This window comes from Talpa occidentalis, unplaced genomic scaffold, assembly GCF_014898055.3.
Source record: "Talpa occidentalis isolate TD23 unplaced genomic scaffold, MPIMG_talOcc4v2.1, whole genome shotgun sequence".
Classification (NCBI taxonomy): domain Eukaryota; kingdom Metazoa; phylum Chordata; class Mammalia; order Eulipotyphla; family Talpidae; genus Talpa; species Talpa occidentalis.
The window spans coordinates 112,304,915-112,326,980 of record NW_026555331.1 but is presented as its reverse complement, the minus strand read 5'-3'; the positions used below and the strand labels follow the sequence as shown (position 1 = coordinate 112,326,980).

At 34.4% G+C, this 22,066-nt stretch overlaps 1 protein-coding gene across 3 annotated transcripts in view; it reads right to left on the bottom strand.

The window, feature by feature from the left end:
• SLC25A40 (solute carrier family 25 member 40) overlaps positions 1-21,919 on the bottom strand; it is a 27,919-nt gene extending 6,000 nt beyond the window's left edge. Inside the window, exons 1-10 of one of the 3 annotated variants that reach the window (XM_037510504.2) lie at positions 21,693-21,919; positions 15,090-15,158; positions 14,722-14,933; positions 12,870-12,989; positions 12,170-12,229; positions 10,548-10,651; positions 8,326-8,393; positions 6,526-6,650; positions 5,691-5,864; positions 220-329 (exon numbers count right to left, since the gene is read on the bottom strand). In XM_037510504.2, coding sequence (XP_037366401.1) covers positions 220-329; positions 5,691-5,864; positions 6,526-6,650; positions 8,326-8,393; positions 10,548-10,651; positions 12,170-12,229; positions 12,870-12,966 — 738 coding nt within the window. In that variant the 5' untranslated portion in view covers positions 12,967-12,989; positions 14,722-14,933; positions 15,090-15,158; positions 21,693-21,919. The remainder of the gene's footprint in view (positions 1-219; positions 330-5,690; positions 5,865-6,525; positions 6,651-8,325; positions 8,394-10,547; positions 10,652-12,169; positions 12,230-12,869; positions 12,990-14,721; positions 14,934-15,089; positions 15,159-21,692) is intronic. The other 2 variants (XM_037510493.2, XM_037510524.2) reach the window with 2 other exon arrangements.
• Between the last annotated feature and the right edge of the window lie 147 nt (positions 21,920-22,066).

Here is a 22,066-nt window from a genome sequence, read left to right as displayed (position 1 = left end):
GTATTTGTAATATGATAAAAATATGCAAAGTGCATTTTAAAATATTTAATGGCTAAAAGTAATTTTCTCAAAATAGGATAGTAAATATATAGAAAAATGTATAACAAGTACAGTCTAAAAGTATTATCTCAGTAGACACAAAATGTTACATAGTATTTTGTCCTGTTTTAATACAATTATCATTATTCTGAAATAGTAGCAAGAAAAGAATAAACTTACAGAACCAGACAATGCACCTGAGGTAAAGTTGACCATAAATGTTGGTTCATATAAACCAGATTTCACACACAACCACTTCTTTAAAACTTCATAGTTATACCAATACATTGCTATAAAAACAGAGAATAAAAAGAATACATAATTAAAAATGAAATGTGAACTTCAAAGAAAATATTTATGAGGTTATACTTTAAAGGAAAAGAAAAATTCTATCTTTGACAAACTTTGCTTTCTGCTTAGACACAAACTAGGTGAGATTTTAAAAAAATTCTCAGTAATTTTCTAGCAAGCTGATTAAAAGCAAAGAAAAAACTGAAGAATCAGTAAAGTAGGACTTTAATTCCAAAACCTGACAAGAACAGTGGGATTAAAAAAAAAAAAAAAAAAAAAAAAGGACAGACCAATCTCATTCATGAACATAGAAGTAAAAAAATAAAAAAAATAAAAAATAACCAATTGAAACCAAAGTATTTCATGAACATAGAAGTAAAAAAATAAAAAAAATAAAAAATAACCAATTGAAACCAAAGTATTTCATAGAAGATAATATACTATAACTAAATTGGGTTATCTGAATCATACAAAGGCAATAATTATAATAATTTTTATTTATCTTTTTTTAAAGATTTATTTATTTATTTATTTATTTATACAAGCACTGGGTACAGCCATTAGCGCGGGAGGGCGAGAGAATTCACCAGAGTCAGAGCGGAGAGCAGAGCAGGCTGACTGACGAAGTACACTGCTGAGGGGAGCAGCAGGCGGCAGGAGAGGTCTGCGTGCCATGTGGGCCCCTCACCCTGTGGCCAGGGATTGAGCTGTCGCTGCAGAGGCTGTGGGCAGCTTCGCAACCCAGCGCTCAACCGCTGCGCCACCCGGGAGGCCCAATTATAATAATTTTTAAACAACATACATCATATTAGGGGGTCTCTTTGGTGGCCCTGGGGCTAAGTCTCAGTGCGATCATGCTATTGGTGCTGCGGCCTCGCCCACTGCTCCCCTTAGCAGTGTATTTCAGTAGATCTGCCTGTTCTGCTCCCCACTCTGTCTCTGGTGAATCCTCCCACCCCTTCCCCAACCGGCACCTCTGGCTTAGGCCCCAGTTTTTGTATGCATAATAAATAAAAATAAATCTTAAAAAAATATCTCATATTAACTTTAAAAACCACATACCACAATAAAGGCCCATGGGATCATGTAAAATGATGAAAAAACATTTTATAAAATCCACATTTTCATTTAAGGCAAATATAGAAATGTTTCAGAAACCAAGGGATAAAAGGAAACTTCTTAAATGAAATGCATCAAGAACATGTAGCAAAAAATGATTATTAATGGTGAAACAACAGAGCTATTCCATTTAACCAAATAGAATAGGGATGCAACATTATCATTGCTAATATTCAAAACTCTATTAGGAAGCACAGTAAGGTAGAAAAAAATAAGGAGAATAATGATTTAAAAGATCATAATTAACAAAATAGTCATATTTTATTTATTATTTTCTACATAGAAAATCCACGAGCTATGCAAACAAATTAGAATTTATAAGTTTTTTAAAAAATATAACAAACAAAAATAAACTGTTAACACTGAACTAGCCACAGAGATTTTGAAATCTTTTTTTACCATATGACTGAGTAATTTTACTCCTGAGTATCTTCTTAAAGAACACAAAGCACCAATTCAAATGTTCACTGTAGCACTATTTACAACAGCCAGACTATGGAAATAATCTAAGCACCCCCAAACAGATGCGTGGATCAGAAAGATATGGTATATATATACAATGGAATATTACTTAGCTATCAAAAAAGATAAACCCTTGCCATTCACATCTCCATGGATGGAGTTGGAATGGATAATGCTGTGTGAAGTAAGTCAGGAGAAAAATGATAAGTACTAGATGATTTCACTTATATGCAGAACAGAGAGAGACCAAGCAAGTCAGGAAAAAAAGAAAAAAAAAAGGCAAAACTTGCAAACTGACCATAAATCACAGGCATACAGCAAGGGAGGGGGAGATGAAAAGGGAGGGATCAAAATAGGACAGGGAAGAGCACAAGGAACTGTGGTGATAGATCACAGGTACTATGGTGGTGGGATAACTACAGGGACTACATTGGGAGAAATAAAAAACTATTCAAAAATTAACAAAGATGTAAGAAAACAAACTATAAAAAAAAGGAGAAAGACAAATACCAGATGATGTCACTTAGATGTGGAATACAGAGAAACAAAACAAAGGGTTAGATAAAGCCAAGCTAGTAACAAACCCTAGAAATCTGATACTGGGGGGGCAGAGTAGCACAATGGATTATGGATGCCTTGGTTGTGGTTATGGAACAACAGCTGAAAAGAGAGGTCCTATACTTTAAAATACAATGTTGTAAAGCAATATTACCTCAATTTTTAAAAATATAGAGCTTTAAAAGTAGCTACCAAAAGCTAGGGGTGGGTGTGTATATCATAAATAATTTAAAAAGACTGTATACAAGTTTTATAAGGAAAAAATTTTATCTCTACTAAAACCCTTTAAAGAAGAGTTATTGAATAAAGGGATAGGATATTTCTAGGGAAAACAATAATGTCAAAATTTTTAATAAAGCACCAACACTTGGGACAATATTTTCAATCCATAACCCCAAATCAATTTCAGATAAATAAGTGGCCAAGAAACAGTGTCCAACTTCATTAATAACCAACTTCATTCATAACAAGTTAAAGTGAGATACTACTTAAAATTACTACATAAACAAAAACTAAGAAATTTGACAATAAAAAGTGCTGTTGAGAGTATAAAGTAAGTCAGCATCAAGGTAGTAGGTATGATGACCTGCATAATCACTTTAGAAAAGGGTTTGATGTAACAATAAAATTTAAAATGTATATGTTTATATGAACCAGTAGATACACTATTAAAAATGTACAGTAGCATTGTTCACTTCATTATTCACACATAAACAAATAACTGAAAGCAGTTACACATAAAAAAGAATACCATATTGTTTTTATTTTTTATTTTTTTATTTTATACACTTTTTACATCATTTTTCATTTTTGCACAATGTATGCATTTTCATATTGGTTATAGTCCCCATACAATTCCCACCCCCCCTTGTTTTGATCCTACTCCCTCCTCCCCACCCCGTAGTGTGTCTCTGGTTTATAGTTGCTTGTTGATTTTGATTTTTACTTTATTATAATTAGGTTTTTTCCTGGTGCCTTATTTAGGTTTTCTAAATTCATGCTATGAGTGAGACCATGTGGTATTTTTCTTTTTCTTTCTGGCTTATTTCGCTGAGCATGATCCCTTAAAGTAGCAGGATACAAAATCAACACACAAAAATCAGTAGCCTTCCTATATACAAACAATAAATCTGAAGAAGAAGAAATCAAGAAAACCATCCCTTTTATTATTGAAACAAAAAAAATCAAATACTTGAGAAAAAACCTAACAAAAGAGGTAAAGGACCTATACAAAGAAAACTATAAAACACTGTTAAAAGAAATAGAAGAAGACACAAAGAAATGGAAAGACATCCCTTGCTCATGGATTGGAAGAATAAAAATTATTAAAATGGCCATCCTACCAAAAGCAATATACAGATTCAATGCTATTCCAATAAAATTTTCAATGACATTCTTCAAAGAAATAGAACAAATATTGATGAAATTCATATGGAGCCACCAAAAACCCTGAATAACCAAAGCTCTCCTGAAAAAAAAAAAAAGAAGGGGATGGAGGTATCACACTCCCAGACTTCAAACTATACTACAAAGCCATAATAATCATAACTGCATGGTATTGGAACAAAAGAGAATCTTAAGAGAAAATTTTAAAATAAGCATTTTTTAAAGCTCAAAAAGGAAAAACTAAATAATATATTGTTTAACAGTAATGCACATGTGATAAAACATGTTTAAAACTGAAAAGAATAATAAAGAAAAATTCATATAGTGGTTACCACTAAGGATGTGACAATGGAGAAGGATCTATATAATTTCAGAAATGAAAAATGTGCAATGTTCTAGAGTAAAGTGGGAATTTCACAGGTGTTCATCTCATTAATATACCTAGTAATTTTATTTTTTTAAAGATTTATTTATTTATGCATACAGGAGCTGGGGTACAGGCCAGAGATGTGGGGGTGGGGGAGTGGTGGTGAGAGGATTCACCAGAGACAGAGTGAGGAACAGAACAGACATACTGGCTGAAATACACTGCTGAGGGGAGCAGTAGGAGAGACAGGAGAGGTCTGCTGCGCCATGTGGGTTGCTCCCTGGCCGGCTGGGGATCAAACTTCTGTGGCAGAGGCTGTGGGTTGCTTCATAGGTTGCATCTTAACCCCTTGCACCACCAGGGAGGCCCTATACCTAGTAATTTTAAACTATATATTTTTTAATCTATCAAAGATCTGCAATAAACATTTTTTATAAACTGGCCTAGGAATCTTTTATTAATTATACCATGCTAAGTTTCTAAACAGCATAACTCAACAATAAAGAGTGATGAAAAATACTGTACTATTGAAAAGGGAAAAAAATATTGATAAGAGCCCAAGAAAATGATTAACTCAAAGGAAAAAGAAAGGATGAGGAATGTCAATTCAAGGGTTTTCAATGATTATTTCTCTCAGGTCTTAAATGGAAACTCCTGTGATTCATAAGCAACATTCTAGTGAAGTATACATGTTGTACAAGTTGTTTAGTTTTGTACTTATTTTTTTAAAGATTTATTTATTTATGCACACAAGAACTGGGGTACAGGCCAGAGGTGTGGGGGTGAGAGGATTCACCGGAGATAGGGTGGGGAACAGAACAGCTGGATTGACTGAAATACACTGCTAAGGGGAGCAGCGGGCGAGTCAGGAGAGGTCTGCTGCACCATTTGGGTAACTACCTGGCTGGGGATCAAACTCATGCTGCAGTGGCTGCGGACAGTTTCATAGATTGTGTCTTAACCCCTTGCGCCACCAAGGAGGCCCCTAGTTTTGTACTTATTTTTCATGATTTTTTTCCTTTTCATAGTTCAGGGAGTAGCATGATCTTCTGATTTATAATTGCCTCTCATAGGGCACTCATTTAATGGGGGGAATTTTTATCTTTAATAATTAAAAAAGTAGACATCAATATAATTTATAGGTGGTGTTAAATTAATTTTAAAATATTTTAATTTGTAATAGATTATTAATTATGGTTTATTTAGAATAATGTAGTTTTGCATTCTATAAATATGAATACACACCAGTGTTTAAAAAGAAACATAGAGAAAAGAAAACCACAGACTATTCATTCAATAAAGACATGAAGAGATCTGAGAGCCCAATAATGAATCAGGACTGAGGTCACTAAAGAAAGATAACTTACCTTTATTCTTAAAGGGTTAAAAATTTAGCTGATTTTAACATAACTCAAATTTAACACAAAGTAACCTAAAATTTAGCAGATACTAACAAGATAAATCCTACCTGAGAATGGCACGTCTCTAAGAACAGTAGGAGCCCAGCCTTTCCAAAGGGAAATCCAACCATCTTCAGATACTTTCTTGCTGACAAACTGATGCAGTTCCTTATAAGAAAACTTCTTAGATTGCATCTTGGTTCTAATCAATTCTAATGGACTTATAACAGTTACTGCACCAACTATATAAACAAGCAAATATAAGAAAATATAAGCAAATATAAGAAAATGAAAACAAAAAGCTATGTACTATACACACACAAGCAAAAAACTAATATTACATGCATTTTATATTTTAATCTCTCATTCTGAAATGTCTGCAAATCCAAAAATAAAGTGTCTAACAATGCCAACATATTGATATAACTTTTTTCCTTGATAAAGGCATGTCTTAAAAGTATGTTTTCATAAAAACCTTATGTTTTCTGTCTTCAACTCTAACAAAGGTAGTTCCAGAAATATACATCAATTAGGACTACTGACAAACCCTCATTTTAGTTAGTACTCCAATAACCCTAACTCCTACTACACAGAAAAAAATTTCCCTTGGCATAGAGGTAAATTAAACTCTTTATGGAAATGATTCTGGACTTTGGCATTAATCTGATATCATCCTAAAATTTAGGATCTAAAGTCTAAAATTTATAATCTCCAGGATGGGTTGATCCCCAATCTCATTCTGATGGCAATCATCACACCATATTATTTCTGAAGTGTAGATAATAACTATTGGTACACATTATAATGTAAATATATATCTTACCAATATTATGTATTTATACAAAATCTCCATGAATGTCAAAATTTTGAAAGATGCATTAAATGAAGATAAGTCTTACTTACATCTGGCCACAATTCCAGCAACAATTGGTATGCTGTTTTCATTTTCTCCTAATTTAGATCTCAGAAGATCAGTTAACTGGTCATAGCAGGTAAAATAAATAACTGTAGCAGGAACTGCCATTACTCTATTAAAAGTACACAAACAAGAAGCTTTGTGCAAAAGTATTGAAATAATCATATTCTTAAATTATTAAATATAAGTTAAAATCTTTATATTTAAACTGAAAACTGCAATCAATCAATGAGATCATAGATTCTAAAAGTTATTTATTTTATTTTAAAAGTTATTAGTGCTTAATTTAGTAGGCAACAAAAAGATGTAAATTTGGTACCTGCCTTTCAGAAGTTTACATTCCAGTAGTAAAGTACCTGCCATAACACCTGGCTCAGGTCATAAGTAGGAAAAGACAAATGAGGACACATCTCTTTCTCCCTGACTTTGTTTGTTGTTTTCCTTCACAATTAATCTACTATAACATGAAAATCATTGATATAAGAAAAGTACAAGAGTAAAATTTTTTTTGAACTATGCACCATATATCATTTCTACTTATAACTGAAAATAAGTTACAGTTAATGGTGACAGAATAATATATACAAGTTTGAGAAAGTTCCAATGACAATCTTCAAAATGAAAATATCGAAAGGGGATTATTAATTAAATTAATCACAAAGTTGAAGGTACTGTTAAGTCATAAATGTTATTGCAATAAGAAATCCATCTATGTTTATGAGCTATCTAAAGGCTATTCACAGATCACTTTGAAATGTCTAATGTTTCATAGTGAATTCTGATCATGAAAATTTAGAAACAGAACTGACTGCTGCTTTTGGATTTGCCACTTGCATTATAACCTGAGTTCACTGTTTAAAATATTTGCCTCAAAGTTGTCTAATTTGCTCCATAAAAAGATAAATTAGAAAGAAAGGAGGCAGAGAAAGGCAAGCTATTAGTGGGGAGTATTACATTAAGACTTTCCTGTTGATCAGATTAATTCAAGAATATTAAAATTATATGGAAAGGTAAAAGGATATACACCATATTATCTCAGTACTTTTGTAAAATCAATAAAAAGTTAAATGAATACCATATTCCTCATTTCTAAACATTAAAAATGTATACCTGTGCACTGAAGAAAATATAAATGATTTAGTTGCTCAAATCTTTTATATCTTCAAGAGAGTCTATATAGATGCTTGACTTTGGACAACTTCAAGGAATTTAACCCTTGAAATGCTCCATATAATAAGATTTTTTTTGACTGTGTGGAGCACTAAACCAACTTGTCTAGGTTGACTTGTACAAATTATGTAACTTTTCAAAACATCTGCTTTCCTTTTGGGGACCTGGTGGTTTAGTAATCACTGCTATCATGAAGACAGAATGTGCCTCCATCATCAAGACTACAAAAAGCCCTATGTGCTGAAATTTAAGTGAGTTTTAAGGTAGAAAGACTTTGCATGTACTACTATAGCCAATGCTAGAAGAGTAAGTGTGATGTCATAACAGAGGACTCTGGAAGCCTAAGTCTAGTCAACTATTGCTGTATCTTTTTCCCTTATTAATTTTATGTTCTCTAATTTTGTTGCAATAAACCACAGACATAAGTATAACCTTCTTTCCGCCCTATGAGTCCTTCCAACAAGTCATGAAATGGTTGTGGGACTCACAAAACAATGCTTTAGAAGTGAAAATGTTCTAATATTGAAAGTTCCAACTCTGTCCAACCTTGGTGACCATATGGCAAAACAAAATAATAAACATTAATTTAGTAAGAAAAATACCAAGTATCAACTTACAAGGTAGGGGGAAGGCCACTCCATAGGGACTTAATGCCCTCATTTCGAATGATTTTCAAAAAGGCATCCTAAAATCATAATACAAAAAAGTAGTCACAATATATCCCTGAAACTGATATACAAAAAGTTTATACTGAAAATTATTAATTTGAGCCGTTCAAGTGTTTAGTTATGTAATGAGTATCTCAGATATATGTATGCTCGTTCTTTTTTTTTTTTTTTTTTTTTTAAAGGAACTTTCTTCAACTTCCAAACACAAAACATTTCCTGGTGATACTTTCTGCTAACAGAATAAAATGTGTGTTACTTAGATTTGGATTGTTCTACTTAGGGTGGAGAAACCAAGTTTTCAAATATTATATTTTGGCTATACTCACCAAAGCTGGTCAGATTAATTCTCCTCATCAACTATAAAATCTGAGAAAATATTATTTAAGCCCATTATTTGAAATCTCTGGAGAGAAAACAAAAGCAGGCAAAAACCAGAGGGAAATCTGCTGTTAATGTGGTGATGGTGCACGAGTGCATTGGTGAAGGAAATTCTATGGGGATTACACCGGACCGGGGGAGGGGGAACATGAGGTGGGGGTAGCAAACATTGTTTAAAAATGAACAGTGACATAAAAAATATATTAAAAAATTAAAATAAATAAAAAAGCAACTTGAAACGAGTGAAATTTACATATTTGAAGCTTGTTTGCCTGTGGGAGTGGCAAAGAATAGCACGCTTACTTGCTTGAAATGGCAAATAAAGAGTTCAAGGTGGTAGAACAGCCAGAAAGTTAAGGGTGTAAATCTGGGAAAGAAGGTGCTGCAGAGGATATTAGTCCCAAAATCTGTATACAAAATTAGCCACAAAACTTGGCTTATTATGCAATTCCAGAGGAAAACAATAGCATTCCCACAAAAAATAAAAACTAACTCCTCAGAATATAAAATAATTCAGTCTTTATATAAAGTATCATTCATGATATCTACTATCCAATCAAAACTTATTAGACATAAAAAGACAATATGCTGAGACTCAGAGAAAAAGTAGTCAATAGAAAACAAAACTGAGATAATTCAAATGATGCAATTAGCACAAAAGAAACAAAAGCAGCTATTATAAAGATGTTCAAGAACTTAAAAGATGGCATATGCACAATTAGTGAGCAAATTTGGAATTTCAGCAAAGAAATAGTTTAACATAAAAAAAAAAGCCAAATGAAAATTCTTTACCTGAAATGAGAGATTTATTAGGTGGGGTTAATAGAATTGAGACAACAGAAAGGAGTTATTGAACCTGAAGATAGATTTTATTTAATCTAAAGAAGGAAGAGGAAAAGAATGAGAAAAATGAACAGAGGCTCAGAGACCTCAAGGGAAATATCAAGTAGTATAACATAAGTTTATTTGAGTCATAGAAAAAAGGAGAGTATTAAAAAAGGAAATTATCTCATGATCTGATGGTCAAAAACTTCCCCAAATTAGTGGAAGGTATTAATTTACAGAGCCCCCAAATCTCAAAAAATTATAGGCAAAATAAAAACAATGAAAGAAAAGAAAAAAAATGACAAAATACATAATAAAGAAAGGATGATACAAAGGCAGGCTGACTTGTCAGACACATGGGAGGCCAGAAGATAATGTAATGATACATTTAAGGTGCCGGGGAAAAATTAAGTGAGAATTATATATTCATACAAAATACTCTCCAAAAAAATAAAGACATTTTGTTAGGGGGAAAAGGATGCCCCAAAGCTAATTCCATATAGGCTTTGTGGACTCCACCCCCACCCCAGGTCAAAGACAAAGACACTGGGAACTCCAAATCCCATCACCACCAAAGGGAAGGTGGCTGGGACCTGAGGGTGGGGTTAAGCAGCCAGGTGGATATAAAAGGCAGACACGTGGGCTTTGGGGGACCCCATTTTGGCTCTCCACCAGCTCGCAGCGTCCGGCCAGCTCTGAGAGTGACTTTGGGTTTCCAGGTCGTCGGATCGGGTAGGACGCATTAAAGACTTTATTTCCCTATTTTCTCCCTGAGTTGTACATTTTCCTTATTTCCTTTCCTCTTGTAAATAAACTTTTTATTAACCTTTTTGTGTGTGTCTGTAGTAGAGTATTCATAAGTCCTTTTAAAGCGCGCGGGTGAGGACCCACAGCCAGGAACCCGTTTAATATCGGGGTTGCTCTATAACAATTTCAGATGAACAAAAACAGAGAATACATTTCCTTACCAATGTTCCCTGGAAATATCCTGGCTTCTTATACCATGCTTTGTTGCCTTCTTCACAGACACACAGATGATCCATAAGTCCATTACTATATACAAAACATTTTCCTAACAAAGATGATACTAACAGTTAACAGTTACTTCATACACTGTTATTTTTACCAATAAACAAATTGAAAGTATGATGTGGAGACTATATATCTCTATATAAAATTATCTACTATGAGTAGATAATTTTGTCTTCACATTTTAAGGTAAAAAATACATTAATTTGATTTGTTTAATGACATTAATGCTAGGCTCTACTTAACCTCATGGTGGTGAAAAGTAACTGAGTAAATTAGTGGATTTTATGTTCAGAAATGCAGTAAGAATACACATATAGACTAAATTCTTTTAGATTACTGGAGTGAATGGAAGGGGAAACAAAGGAGGAAAACCTGTTTTTAAAAGAGAACATGGCAATGTACCTTCTCTATTTATCAGAGGAAAACTTGTATTCAAGAGAAATTCTGGAAAAATATATTAGGAAATTTAATGTACTTGTGAAAGCTCCTAAGTCTTAAAAGTTCTCATTACAAGAAACAAAAATTGTAAATTATGCAAGGTGATTATGTTAACTTATTGCGGTGATCATTTTGCAATACATACATATAGTGAATCATTGTTATCTACCTAAAACAAAAGCATTTTATGTTGATTATATTTCATTAAAAATAGAATATAAAGAAACTTATTCTAAGTCAGTGTAAATAATGCTATGCTTTATCAGTTTCTCTAGTTATATTGCTTAGTTTAGACACTTTCAAATCCCACATAATTTATCACAACTATCTAGTACCAACTCCTTCCTATTATTGGACTCTTCTTGCCAAAATTGTCTTCTCTGTTATGTCATATATAATTCTGTGACTTTCACAATACCTCAGTCTGCTTTTAAGGTTTTCTTAAATGTGTAGAAACCACCTTACTTCTTAGTCTCTTTCTACATTTCATCTATTCTTGCATTCATCTGAAATATGCCTATTCATTTCATCTCACAGCTATGTCTTCAACAGAGTGGCATTCATGTCTATTAAGTCAACATCTTCACAGTATAAACAACTGGTTTCTGCTTTTTAAACATGCTTTGAAATGTCATTATCTTTATAAAAGATTAAACATGGCAGTGTTATTTTTGCCTATCTAATAAAAACAAACTACTCTCCTCAAATTCCACATAAACTACACTATGCAGCAAGTAACTAAGCTGTCTGATCAAATAATAAATCCCATTACTGTATTCAAGCGACAGTTGAAGGACTGTTGGATCAACATTCTGGGATGGGCACGTTTCTTAGACTAAGGAGGAAGCTAGATTGTAAGGCCTCTTATGAGCATAATACTATACTTAGAAGATGTATGTCCAAATATAAAATTGTATTCTGACACAGTATAAAGTTCATAAAAATGTTACATACTTATATATATTTATTTTCTGCCTAGACTTCATCATGCGATGAAAAATTTTTTTGCTTGAGGATAAGGAGGTTCAATTTTTTATTTAAGAAAAAGAATATTATTCAAACAAAATGAACGCCGTAACATTTAAAAATCTGACATTTTCAGGATGACCAGTAAACATACCTTTGTGGAATGGATTGTTTTGGGCTTGGAGTCGAATTTTAATAACATCCAGAGGTGTCACTATGAAGAAAAATATCAATTAACTAGTAATACATCTGTATATAAACATTTGCCCATACAACACAAAACACATGGAATCATATGTTGCCTCATGATTACATAATGGGTAAAATTACCAACTATAAGATAGTTTTGAATATAACATTTCATTTTTTGCCCTTGAATTTTACTAAAAGAGGACCAATGAGAAAAGAACCTAATTACTTTTCTCACAAGTACTAAACTGTCTTTTGTATTATTTCTACAAATAAAATCCACTAGCATTAAAACTAAAGTATTATTCCAGAATTCTTTTTAAATATTTAAGAACAACTCTGTATTATAAGTAATCAATAATCAAATAATCTTGTCTTCTAATCTGTTAAATTTACCTTTATCAAGCAAAATCTATAGGTAATGCAAAATTGAGTAAACCAGACATAAATCATGTTTACTTACTGCTTATATTATTCCTTTTGTGACCATCACAGTATCTGCCCAGAATTCTTTTCATGTTATCATATTGATGGGAAGATATTATTCATGAAGGATGTTTAATAATAATATCATCATTTCACAGATAGTAAAACTCAAATGGAATTCATAACAGATTTATTTGGTTACATAGTCTACATCAATACATTTTTTTTTTTTTTTTTACCCATTAGTGATGTCAATATAGCTCCACTACAAGAGGCAAGCATTTGTTGGAGAGGTGTCACTTTGGTAATATATGGTACCTCCGCTTCAGGATCCATACTTTAACTAACTGAAGAAAAATCTGTTAACAAAAAGCAAAATGTAACAAAAGTTTAATGGAAAATACCCTCAAAAGTAGTTGTTAAAAATTAAATAAACTACAAAAGTAATGATAATCAGTATTAAAGCATATGTGTTGCTGATGCTCTGAAAAATAAGTATGTAAGTTTTGTACACAAGGGTACTACACAACTGTCAGTAATAGAACATGTTCTCTGATTTTCTAAAAATGGTAGTACAGAGTTAATAAAACAGACTCTGGCCATATAACAGAATGAGAACAGATGATCTACAAGGTTCATATTCTAAAAACTACTCAGTTTCTCAATGCTAGTACAGAGTTGTAAGCAAATATAGCATTATTTTAATTGCAAAACAAAAACTTCAAATATAAAATAGAATCAAAACACATCTTCCTAAGAAGCATTATCTTAGAAAAATTTAATGAAAAAAAGCAATATATACTTTCCTGAAAGTCTGCTAATAAAAATGTTATAAAAATCAGGTATATACTTACCATTGAGAAGAAACTAATAGAAACATATAGGAGCCATCTTTCCAAATGTCTATGTACACCCAACAACACTTATATGTATGTGTATGTATATAAAAGTATCTAAAGAAATAAAACCATCATATCCACACATACACACACAAAACAAAATAGGTTAATACTATTTCATATTGTTCAGTAGCCAACTATGACACTTAAAAACATACTATAGACATTTTATCAATATAGATTTATATTATTTTTAGTGCTTACAGAGTTTTTGATTATATTTAATCAGTCTCATATTGTTAGATATTTAGGTCACTTCTAGTATTTCATTTACTCCTTCCATAATTCTCATGTAAATATCCTTACATGTATATCTTTTCATAGATATTCTTTTTTTAAGATTTATTTATTTATTTATACAAGAACTGGGGTACAGGCCAGATGTGTGGGAGGGTGAGAGGATTCACCAGAGACAGAGCAGGGAACAGAACAGGCAGACAGTTGAAATACACTGCTGAGGGGAGCAGCGGGTGCAACAGGAGAGATCTGCCAAGCCATGCGGTCTTGAACCGGCACTGCAGAGGCTGCGGACAGCTTCACAGCGCTGCACTCAACCACCTGCACCACCAGGGGAGGCCCTCTTTTCATAGATATTCTGTATTTACTATAAGACAAAAAAGATTGCTGGGCTAAACAAAAACTCTATATAAACAGTCAAACGTTTTTCAGAAAGGCTGGGCCACTTTGAACTTTATTGGCATTATAGGAGTTCCTATTAATCTACAATTTTACCAAGCTCTCACATTGCATATTTATTTTTTCGACACCAAGTAGGTTGTATAGATAATACCCCTCATCCTAAAAACCTCATTATATTCTCTTACTTAATCATCTCAGTGTTGGAGTAGTCCTCAACTCCCAGGCTCAGGCCCTGGGAGGCCCACATGGCCTTTGCTACCAAGGTTAGGTGCAATCCACTCCAACTTTCCCCACAAGATGTGGGGAGCAACAACCCAACTCCGGACTAAAGTCCAAACCCTGTGCCAGTGAAGCACCATGGACTGAACTCTCTTTGATGTTCAAGTGAACTCAGGGAGCTAGAGGGCTTCTAGGCAGGGGAAGAGGTTGGCATTTTTTGGGAGCCCTTATAAAATGAAGGGCATCTGGGCTCTGGGCCTTGCCTCTGCCTGGTTCTTTCCTGAGAGCTGTCTCTGTTGCAACCTGCCAGCTTCTGCAGTGGCAGGCTTATCACCTTGCTCCAGGCCACAGCTTCAGCCGGCCAGCTGCATGCAGCTTCATTTCATCATCTGTTCCGTTATAGTTGTTCCTCTATTATGTTAAAAAGAAATTGTTTTTCTGTTTTGAGACACCAAAACTCTTTTTGTTTATAGTTGTGGCAGAGAGTTCATGGACCCAGAACCAATAAGAGGAATTCTGACTCAGGGAGAATTTTCAGTCTTTGCCCTGTAACAACAGGATAATCATCAAGTTGAGAAAACAACTTTGATACTACTTTACAATTCATATTCCAACTGTCAATTTAGTCTAATAACAATCTTAATTTAAAAAGAATGGTAGTTTTACTACTTCGTAGTTTCTTTAGACTTACTATTTACCTACCTGGTTTAAGTCTTTTCCTCAACTCTGTGTTCCAGTATTTTGTTGTTTGTAACATCAGTAACTGAAAATCTATAGTGAAAAAATGAAAGTAATTGTCTTTTCTCACGGGAAAGGGATAATAGCCTAAAGGAAGTGCAAAAAAATCTTTAAAACACAAATCAACATTTATTGAATAGTTTCCATTAAGTGCTTTCAGAAATATAACAAGCATTCTGCAAATGGTATCATTAAAATTATGAAAGCATTTCACAAAATTCATATTATTCCATTAAGTACATTTTGCTTTGAAAACTAACAAATGTAGACCCTAAACAAGTTGATAATCAACAAGAATTGAACAACTAGATTTTGTGACACAAAATTAAGTATCTAGTACAACCCTGAAGTATTTGTTGGGGAAAATAACATTTAATCTGAATCTAAACAATCCTTTAGAGATCTAATTTCCAATGTGTAGAAAGTTCAGAGACTACAGAAACGTGATAAAGGAGGTCACAAAAAAGGACAAAATGAAATACTATAGTCTATACAGGACTAGTGGTTTCTTCAACAAGTCTCAGTAAAGTGAGGAAAAAGGAGGCAAAGAAAGGAGAACTGTTCTAGGATAAAGGAATCTTGTAAGAGTCAACAACCAAATCCATCCTACTTCAAGTAAATGAAAAACAAAGTTTGAGGGTAACTAAAGAAATCTGAAGATGCACTAGATAAGAAAATATTTTTTAAATATTTATTTTGTTTGGTGAGAAAATGGTAGTGTAATTATGTATGTGTCTTTTTGTAAGAGAGTGATATTGAAGTATTATGGGCTAAAATGTTATTAACTATAGTTTATAATACTTAAAAAAAATATAAATATATACTATTTAAAATTTGTCAAATCCAGGTGACAAGTACACCATATACTTACACTGAGATATACAGATACTTAGCAAATATAAAATATTTAAATGTTCTGTATTTTTCTGTATATGGGAAACTGTATAATAAAAAACTTTAAGTAACTAATATTTACATAGACTCTTCAACTCTAGGAACACACTTCTAAAATTCATTTATATGAACACAGTTCAGGTGAAAAGACAAAACATACATACATATAAACACACAAACATACATGTGTGCACACACACATGCTAGAACACAGGTTATTCCTCCTCCAGGTGAGAAAAAGGCATACAGAAGGCTTTATTTTGCCACCTATTCCAGCAAAGTTGGCAACTTGAATATATTCATCTGAAATTAATGCCAGAAAAACTGATATGTCTCTAACAATTAGTTTTAACATAAGGGCGAAAAGCAAAAAATTGAGTTGTACTATTTAGAACCACGAATTAGAGTTACTGCATTTTTAATTATTCCTTAACATATATACTATAAAGTATTTTAGAAAAAAGAGTTATATCAACAATCTCCTAAGGTCAAAACTCTGAGTCTTGAAAAGTGAGTGATCTGAGTACAATGAAAAGTGAGTCTTCTGTTCAATTATCTAAAGAATAATGTGGAAAAAATGGACAACATAACTACAAATTTGGGAGTAGATGATGTTTGTTGGGAAATAATGACCCTAGTGGAATTCAATGTATTCACCAATGTTTTAAATTCCTGTAGTCCTACCAACCTACATATCTTCTTTCTCTGCCTCTTTCCACTATTTCATTTGGAAGATACTGTCCCCTATTCTGGGAGCACATGAATTAGTAGAAGAGATGACTAATACCTTTTTGGTTCTACTATAACTTTAGGACATCTCTTTAAGTAATATGCTTCAAGAATAGCTTTCTCCCTCAACTTCCTATGAAATTACTCTTTTCCATACTATTCCTTTATTCTGTATTTTACTTAAATTATTATTTTACTTAAATTGGGTACAGACTGGCTATAACTCACCAAGGTGGTTACCAAGTGTAATGGCATATTTTCAAACATGAAGAATTGATGAGTCCTTCCTGAGGTAAGTTCAAGTTACTGAATGACATCAATTCAACCAACTGGTAAATGGAGAAACTTTAGTAAAATGGATAGAGCAATACCAAATCAATAGGTGGTAGTTCAATATATGCCTAGAATCATCAGAATTTCTATTTTTCCAAGCAAATATGGGTCAAATGCTCTCTTATTTTAGTCTTGATTTACATTACCATGGTCAACACTGTTGAACATCTCTTGACATTTTTATTAGCAGTATGTACTGCTTCTTCTGTAATCTATCCATTTACATCTTTTGCCTATTTTTCTGGTAAGGTGTTTATATTTTTCTTATTTGTTTGAGGAAACTTTTACATTTGGTACAAATTATTTTTAAGTTATATAAATTGTATCTTCTCCCAATCTATAATTTGTCCTTCTACTTTCTTCAGAGTAATTTATAAATCAAAGGTCTTAAACATGTTTTGTAGTAAAAGAAATAGAACAAAAAAAATACTTTAAAAAAGTTTGTGTAAGGAACAATACTGTTAACTATATGCATGTCATTTTACAGATCTCCAGAACTTTTCCATATTATGCAACTGAATTCTTACCCATTAAATAGCAACTTCCTATTTTCCTCTCCTCAGCCACTGGAAACCACTATTAAATTTTCTCCTTGTAAGATTATTTTAGATACTTCATAGAAATGGAATCATGCAGCAATTCTTTATAACTGGCTTATTTAACCTAGCATAAGATTTTCAATCCATATTATGCATATGACAGGATTTCCTTCTCTTACAAGGTTATATGATAGTCTAGTGTATGTATATATTGCATTTTTATTATCCACTTATCTGTCAATGGATAGTAAGATTGTTTCGACTTTGCTAATTGTGCACAATGCTGCAATGAACACAGGAATGCACATATATCTCTTCAATGTCTTGATTTCAATTCTTTTGGGCAGATATTGGGAAAAGGGATTGCTAGAGGACATGGTAGCTCTATTTAAAAATTTTTTGAGGAATCTCTATACTGTTTTCCATGGCAGCTGCACCATTTTATATTCCTACCAACAATGCACAGGGTTCCAATTTCTCCACATAGTTGCTAACAAATTATTTTCCATTTTACTTTTAATTATTGACCATCATAACAGGAATGAGGTGATGATTTTTATTTCATTTGTTGGATGATTAGTGATACTCATCATCTATTCATATTCCTGTTAACTATTTGCACATTTTCTTTGGGAAAATGTCTGTGTAAAGACTTATACCCATTTTTAAATTAGTTTATTTGCTTCTTTGCTATTGAGTTATAGAAATTCTTTATATATTTGGATAGTAATTCATTATTAGATAAATGGTTTCTAAATACTCTCTCCCATACCACAGATAGCCTCTTCACATTTTTGAGAGTTTTCTTTGCACTCTGGGAAACAAGGTATGGGGGAGTTAAAAAATAAAAACTTCAAAAGTTTTTCAGAACATTAAACATTCAGTGACATATGATCCAGCAGTTCCAACAGATAAAAATGTATCTCCAGAGAAAGACCTAACAGTATTAGTCACAATAGCCGAAACCCAGAAACAATCCAGATATCCATCAACAGGTAAACAGGATAAAATGTGGTATATTTATATAATAGAATATTACTCAGCAATAAAAATGAACTTCTGATATGCAACATAGTTGAATAAAAAATACTGTTAGGCAAAATAACTCAGACCTAAAACATTTATATATAAGTTATATATATAATTCCACTTACATGAAGCCACAATATAGGCAAAATTATTCATGACAATGGAAATCAGAAGAGTGTTTTCCTCTGGTGGGAAGAGATTGGTAAGAGGAATGAAATGACCTGAGATGACAAAATGTTCTATATTTTTACTGAGGTAGCAGTTACATGGATAAATTTGTTAGCAGTCATCAATCTTGAATGCTTAAAATGGGTACACTTTATTGTATTTGGGTAACTAAGAAGATTGGAAATTTTAAAAATTTACATCATGAGAGATGTACAGTAGCAGATTGAGCACAGCGCTATGAAGCAGACTCTGCAGCGTGGTTTCAATTCCTGGCCTGCCAGGGAGATACCCACATGGCACAGCAGACTTCTGTCTCACCTGCTGCTCCCCTCAGCAGTGTTTTCGGTCCATCTGCCTGTTCTGCAACCCGCTCTGTGTCTGGTGAATCCTCGCACCCTCCCGCACTTCTGGCCTGTACCCCACTTCTTGTATAAATAAATAAATCTTTAAAAAAATTAAAAAAAAATAGAAGGAAAGAAATGAGCTAGGTAGTTAGACTTGTTTATTGTCATGGCAAAATATGTGTTCAGAACAACCCTAAATTTACAATATAGTTCAGAATATAAGATATAACCTTTAAATCAGTTCATTATCCTTAACAGCCCCTAGACCTGCCACAGCAGTCTCTATATTGTTGTCTCAGAGGAATCAACTCTCCAATTTTGAATCCTACTATCTTCCTTATTCTCCATTTTCACCCTTCACCTAGTTTCTTTAAGAACTATCAGTAGATATGCTGAATTCTCCCTAGTTGCCCAGCCCATCCTCACCTGAGATAATACATTTCAGGGCTATGCCCATGAACTAGCTATCCCTTTGTATGCTTATCCTGCAAAACTAAGAACCTAACCTCCTTAAAACCTTAGGCTCTCCAACAAATTTGAACTGGGTAGTGAGACTCCAAAATGTGAAAACTAAACAACAGAAATAGCAACAGAATACATTTGAGAAGATAACATATCAAAGGATTAAACACACATGGATTAAACAGGAGTACCATTGAAGATTCCAAAATAAGCAGGAGATAAAGGCTCTATCTAAGTAGGTTTACTAGGAACAGGAAAAAGCAACAAATACAGCCCCAAATAGAGAGGCTTAGGTCAAAGAAAGAAAATAAGAAAGACATAGGTATTTCAGAAGAATGAGTAAATCCATTGATTCCATAATTAAATTTTGTATTTGCATATATATGAGGTAATCCAAAAAACATATTAGGTCTCACTTGATAATTACGAAAAGATAATTACAAAAAAATGAAGATTAAATTATCTTCATTTACAGATAAGGAAATTGTAGCATAGGAAGGTTAACATTTGCCCAAGGTCATAAAACCACTTAGGAATAGAGCCAGTACTGAATGAAATTCTTTTCTCCTGATACACAGTTAAATGTTCATTTATTTCGACCATGATTCTGTTCAATGTTCTCCAACTTTGCTTAATAGAACTCTTTAACCAAACTTCTCACCAAAAAACCCTGACCTCATTAATTTCTTCTTGAATATACACCTTTCACCTAAGGCACTTTAAGATGTACTTTATTTTTTTTTTAATATTTATTTATTTATGCAAACAAGAGCTGGGATACAGGCTAGAGATGCAGAGGGTGAGAGGATTCACCAGAGACAGAGTGGGGTACATAACAGGAGACTGATTGAAATACACTGCTGAGGGGAGCAGCAGTGAGACAGGAAAGGTCTGCCTCGCCAAATGGGTTGCTCCTGGCCGGCTGGGGATCGAATCTCCTGCTGCAGAGGCTGAGGATTGCTTCATAGTGCGGTGCTTAACCCCTAGAGCCACCAGTGAGGCCCTAAGATGCGCAGATGCGCTTTAATATAAAATTTATTGTTTTACCAATAGCCCTGATTACTAACACTGTTTATTAAAACTGACTTCTTCCTTTTTCATAACTTGGCATTACCACCTACAGTGCAGTCAAGAGTGAGTTTACCAGGATAGGTTGCAACTATGTTACCCATCTTTACTCATAATAAATATGAAAGGTAAATAACTCTTTGTTACTAGAACATAAAAAGGACTTCCTTTTTTGGTTCTCAGTAGAAACACGTTTAAATTGTTTTCCATATTCCCTAAATATTTCAAAGACGCATTCATCCCTTCCTGTCATTTTCTACATGGACAATTTTTTTGCAAGAGAAATAATTTTTTTTTTTTATTTCCACTTCCACATCAGGCCATCATTCTTATGTAGCTCATATCTTGCCCATCTACTTTCTTTATGTAGTTCAAAAGTTTACAGTAGAAAAGCAGCAAAAAACAACTTTGTGAAGCATTTTCCCATTTACAAAATTAGCTTAAAATACACCTAAAATTTAATCCTTACCATAATCCCATTAATATTCCCATTTTACAGATGAAAAAAAAAGAGATAACGGTATTAGGTAATTTAACCATTTTCAGAAGCTGTCAGAGACCGATTAGACTCAAAACCCTAGTCTTGAGATTTCAAATTCCACCCTTTAACATCGTTGAAATAAACGTAAACAAAATGAAACGAAAACAGCTCTGTGCACAAGAGGTCAACAGAACAGCTCACAGCCAAGTACTGAAGGGCACTAGGCGACCTGAACGCTCGCTAGGCCGGGCTGCTGGGCGGGACCCAGGCGCCAACACCCACCCGCACCTTTCAGCCCGGGAAGTCCCTCGGCAGCCCGTCTCCAGGCTGCGGGGTCGGCGGGGAAAGAGAAAACCACGATGCGCGACTCGCCGCGCGCGGAGCCCGGAGCTGCCGCCTCCTCTCGCTGCCTCGCACAGCCGGACGCCGAGTCCAAGCCCGGCCGCAGGCGCCGCACCTCGAGCCTCCCGGACTGTCCACCGGGGTGGGGTGGGGGTGGGGGAGGGGGGGAATAAGGTACCTGGAGTAGGAGGCGGCTGGTGGGCAGCCGGTCCGGGCAACCCTGGAAGGCGGGAATGACCCTGGTGGCCGGCTGGACCGGCCTCTGGCGCAAACTGCATCCACTACGTTTGGTCAACAAAAAGCCACACCGAATGACCAGGACAGCGCGGGGACGCGGAGCAGAGGGCGGGGGACCCTGCCTGAGGCCGAAAGGGCAAGGAAACGGGGAGGGCCGGGGGCGGAGACGCGGCCCCTGGGGGCGGGGCGCGGGCGTGCGCGGGCGGGGCGTGCGGGGAGGGACGCACAGCGCGCGGAGGCGGGCGGGACGGGCCGCGGGCGCGCGGCGCGAGGAGGGGGGCACGTGTGGGCGAGCGCGAGGCGGGGCTCGGCGCG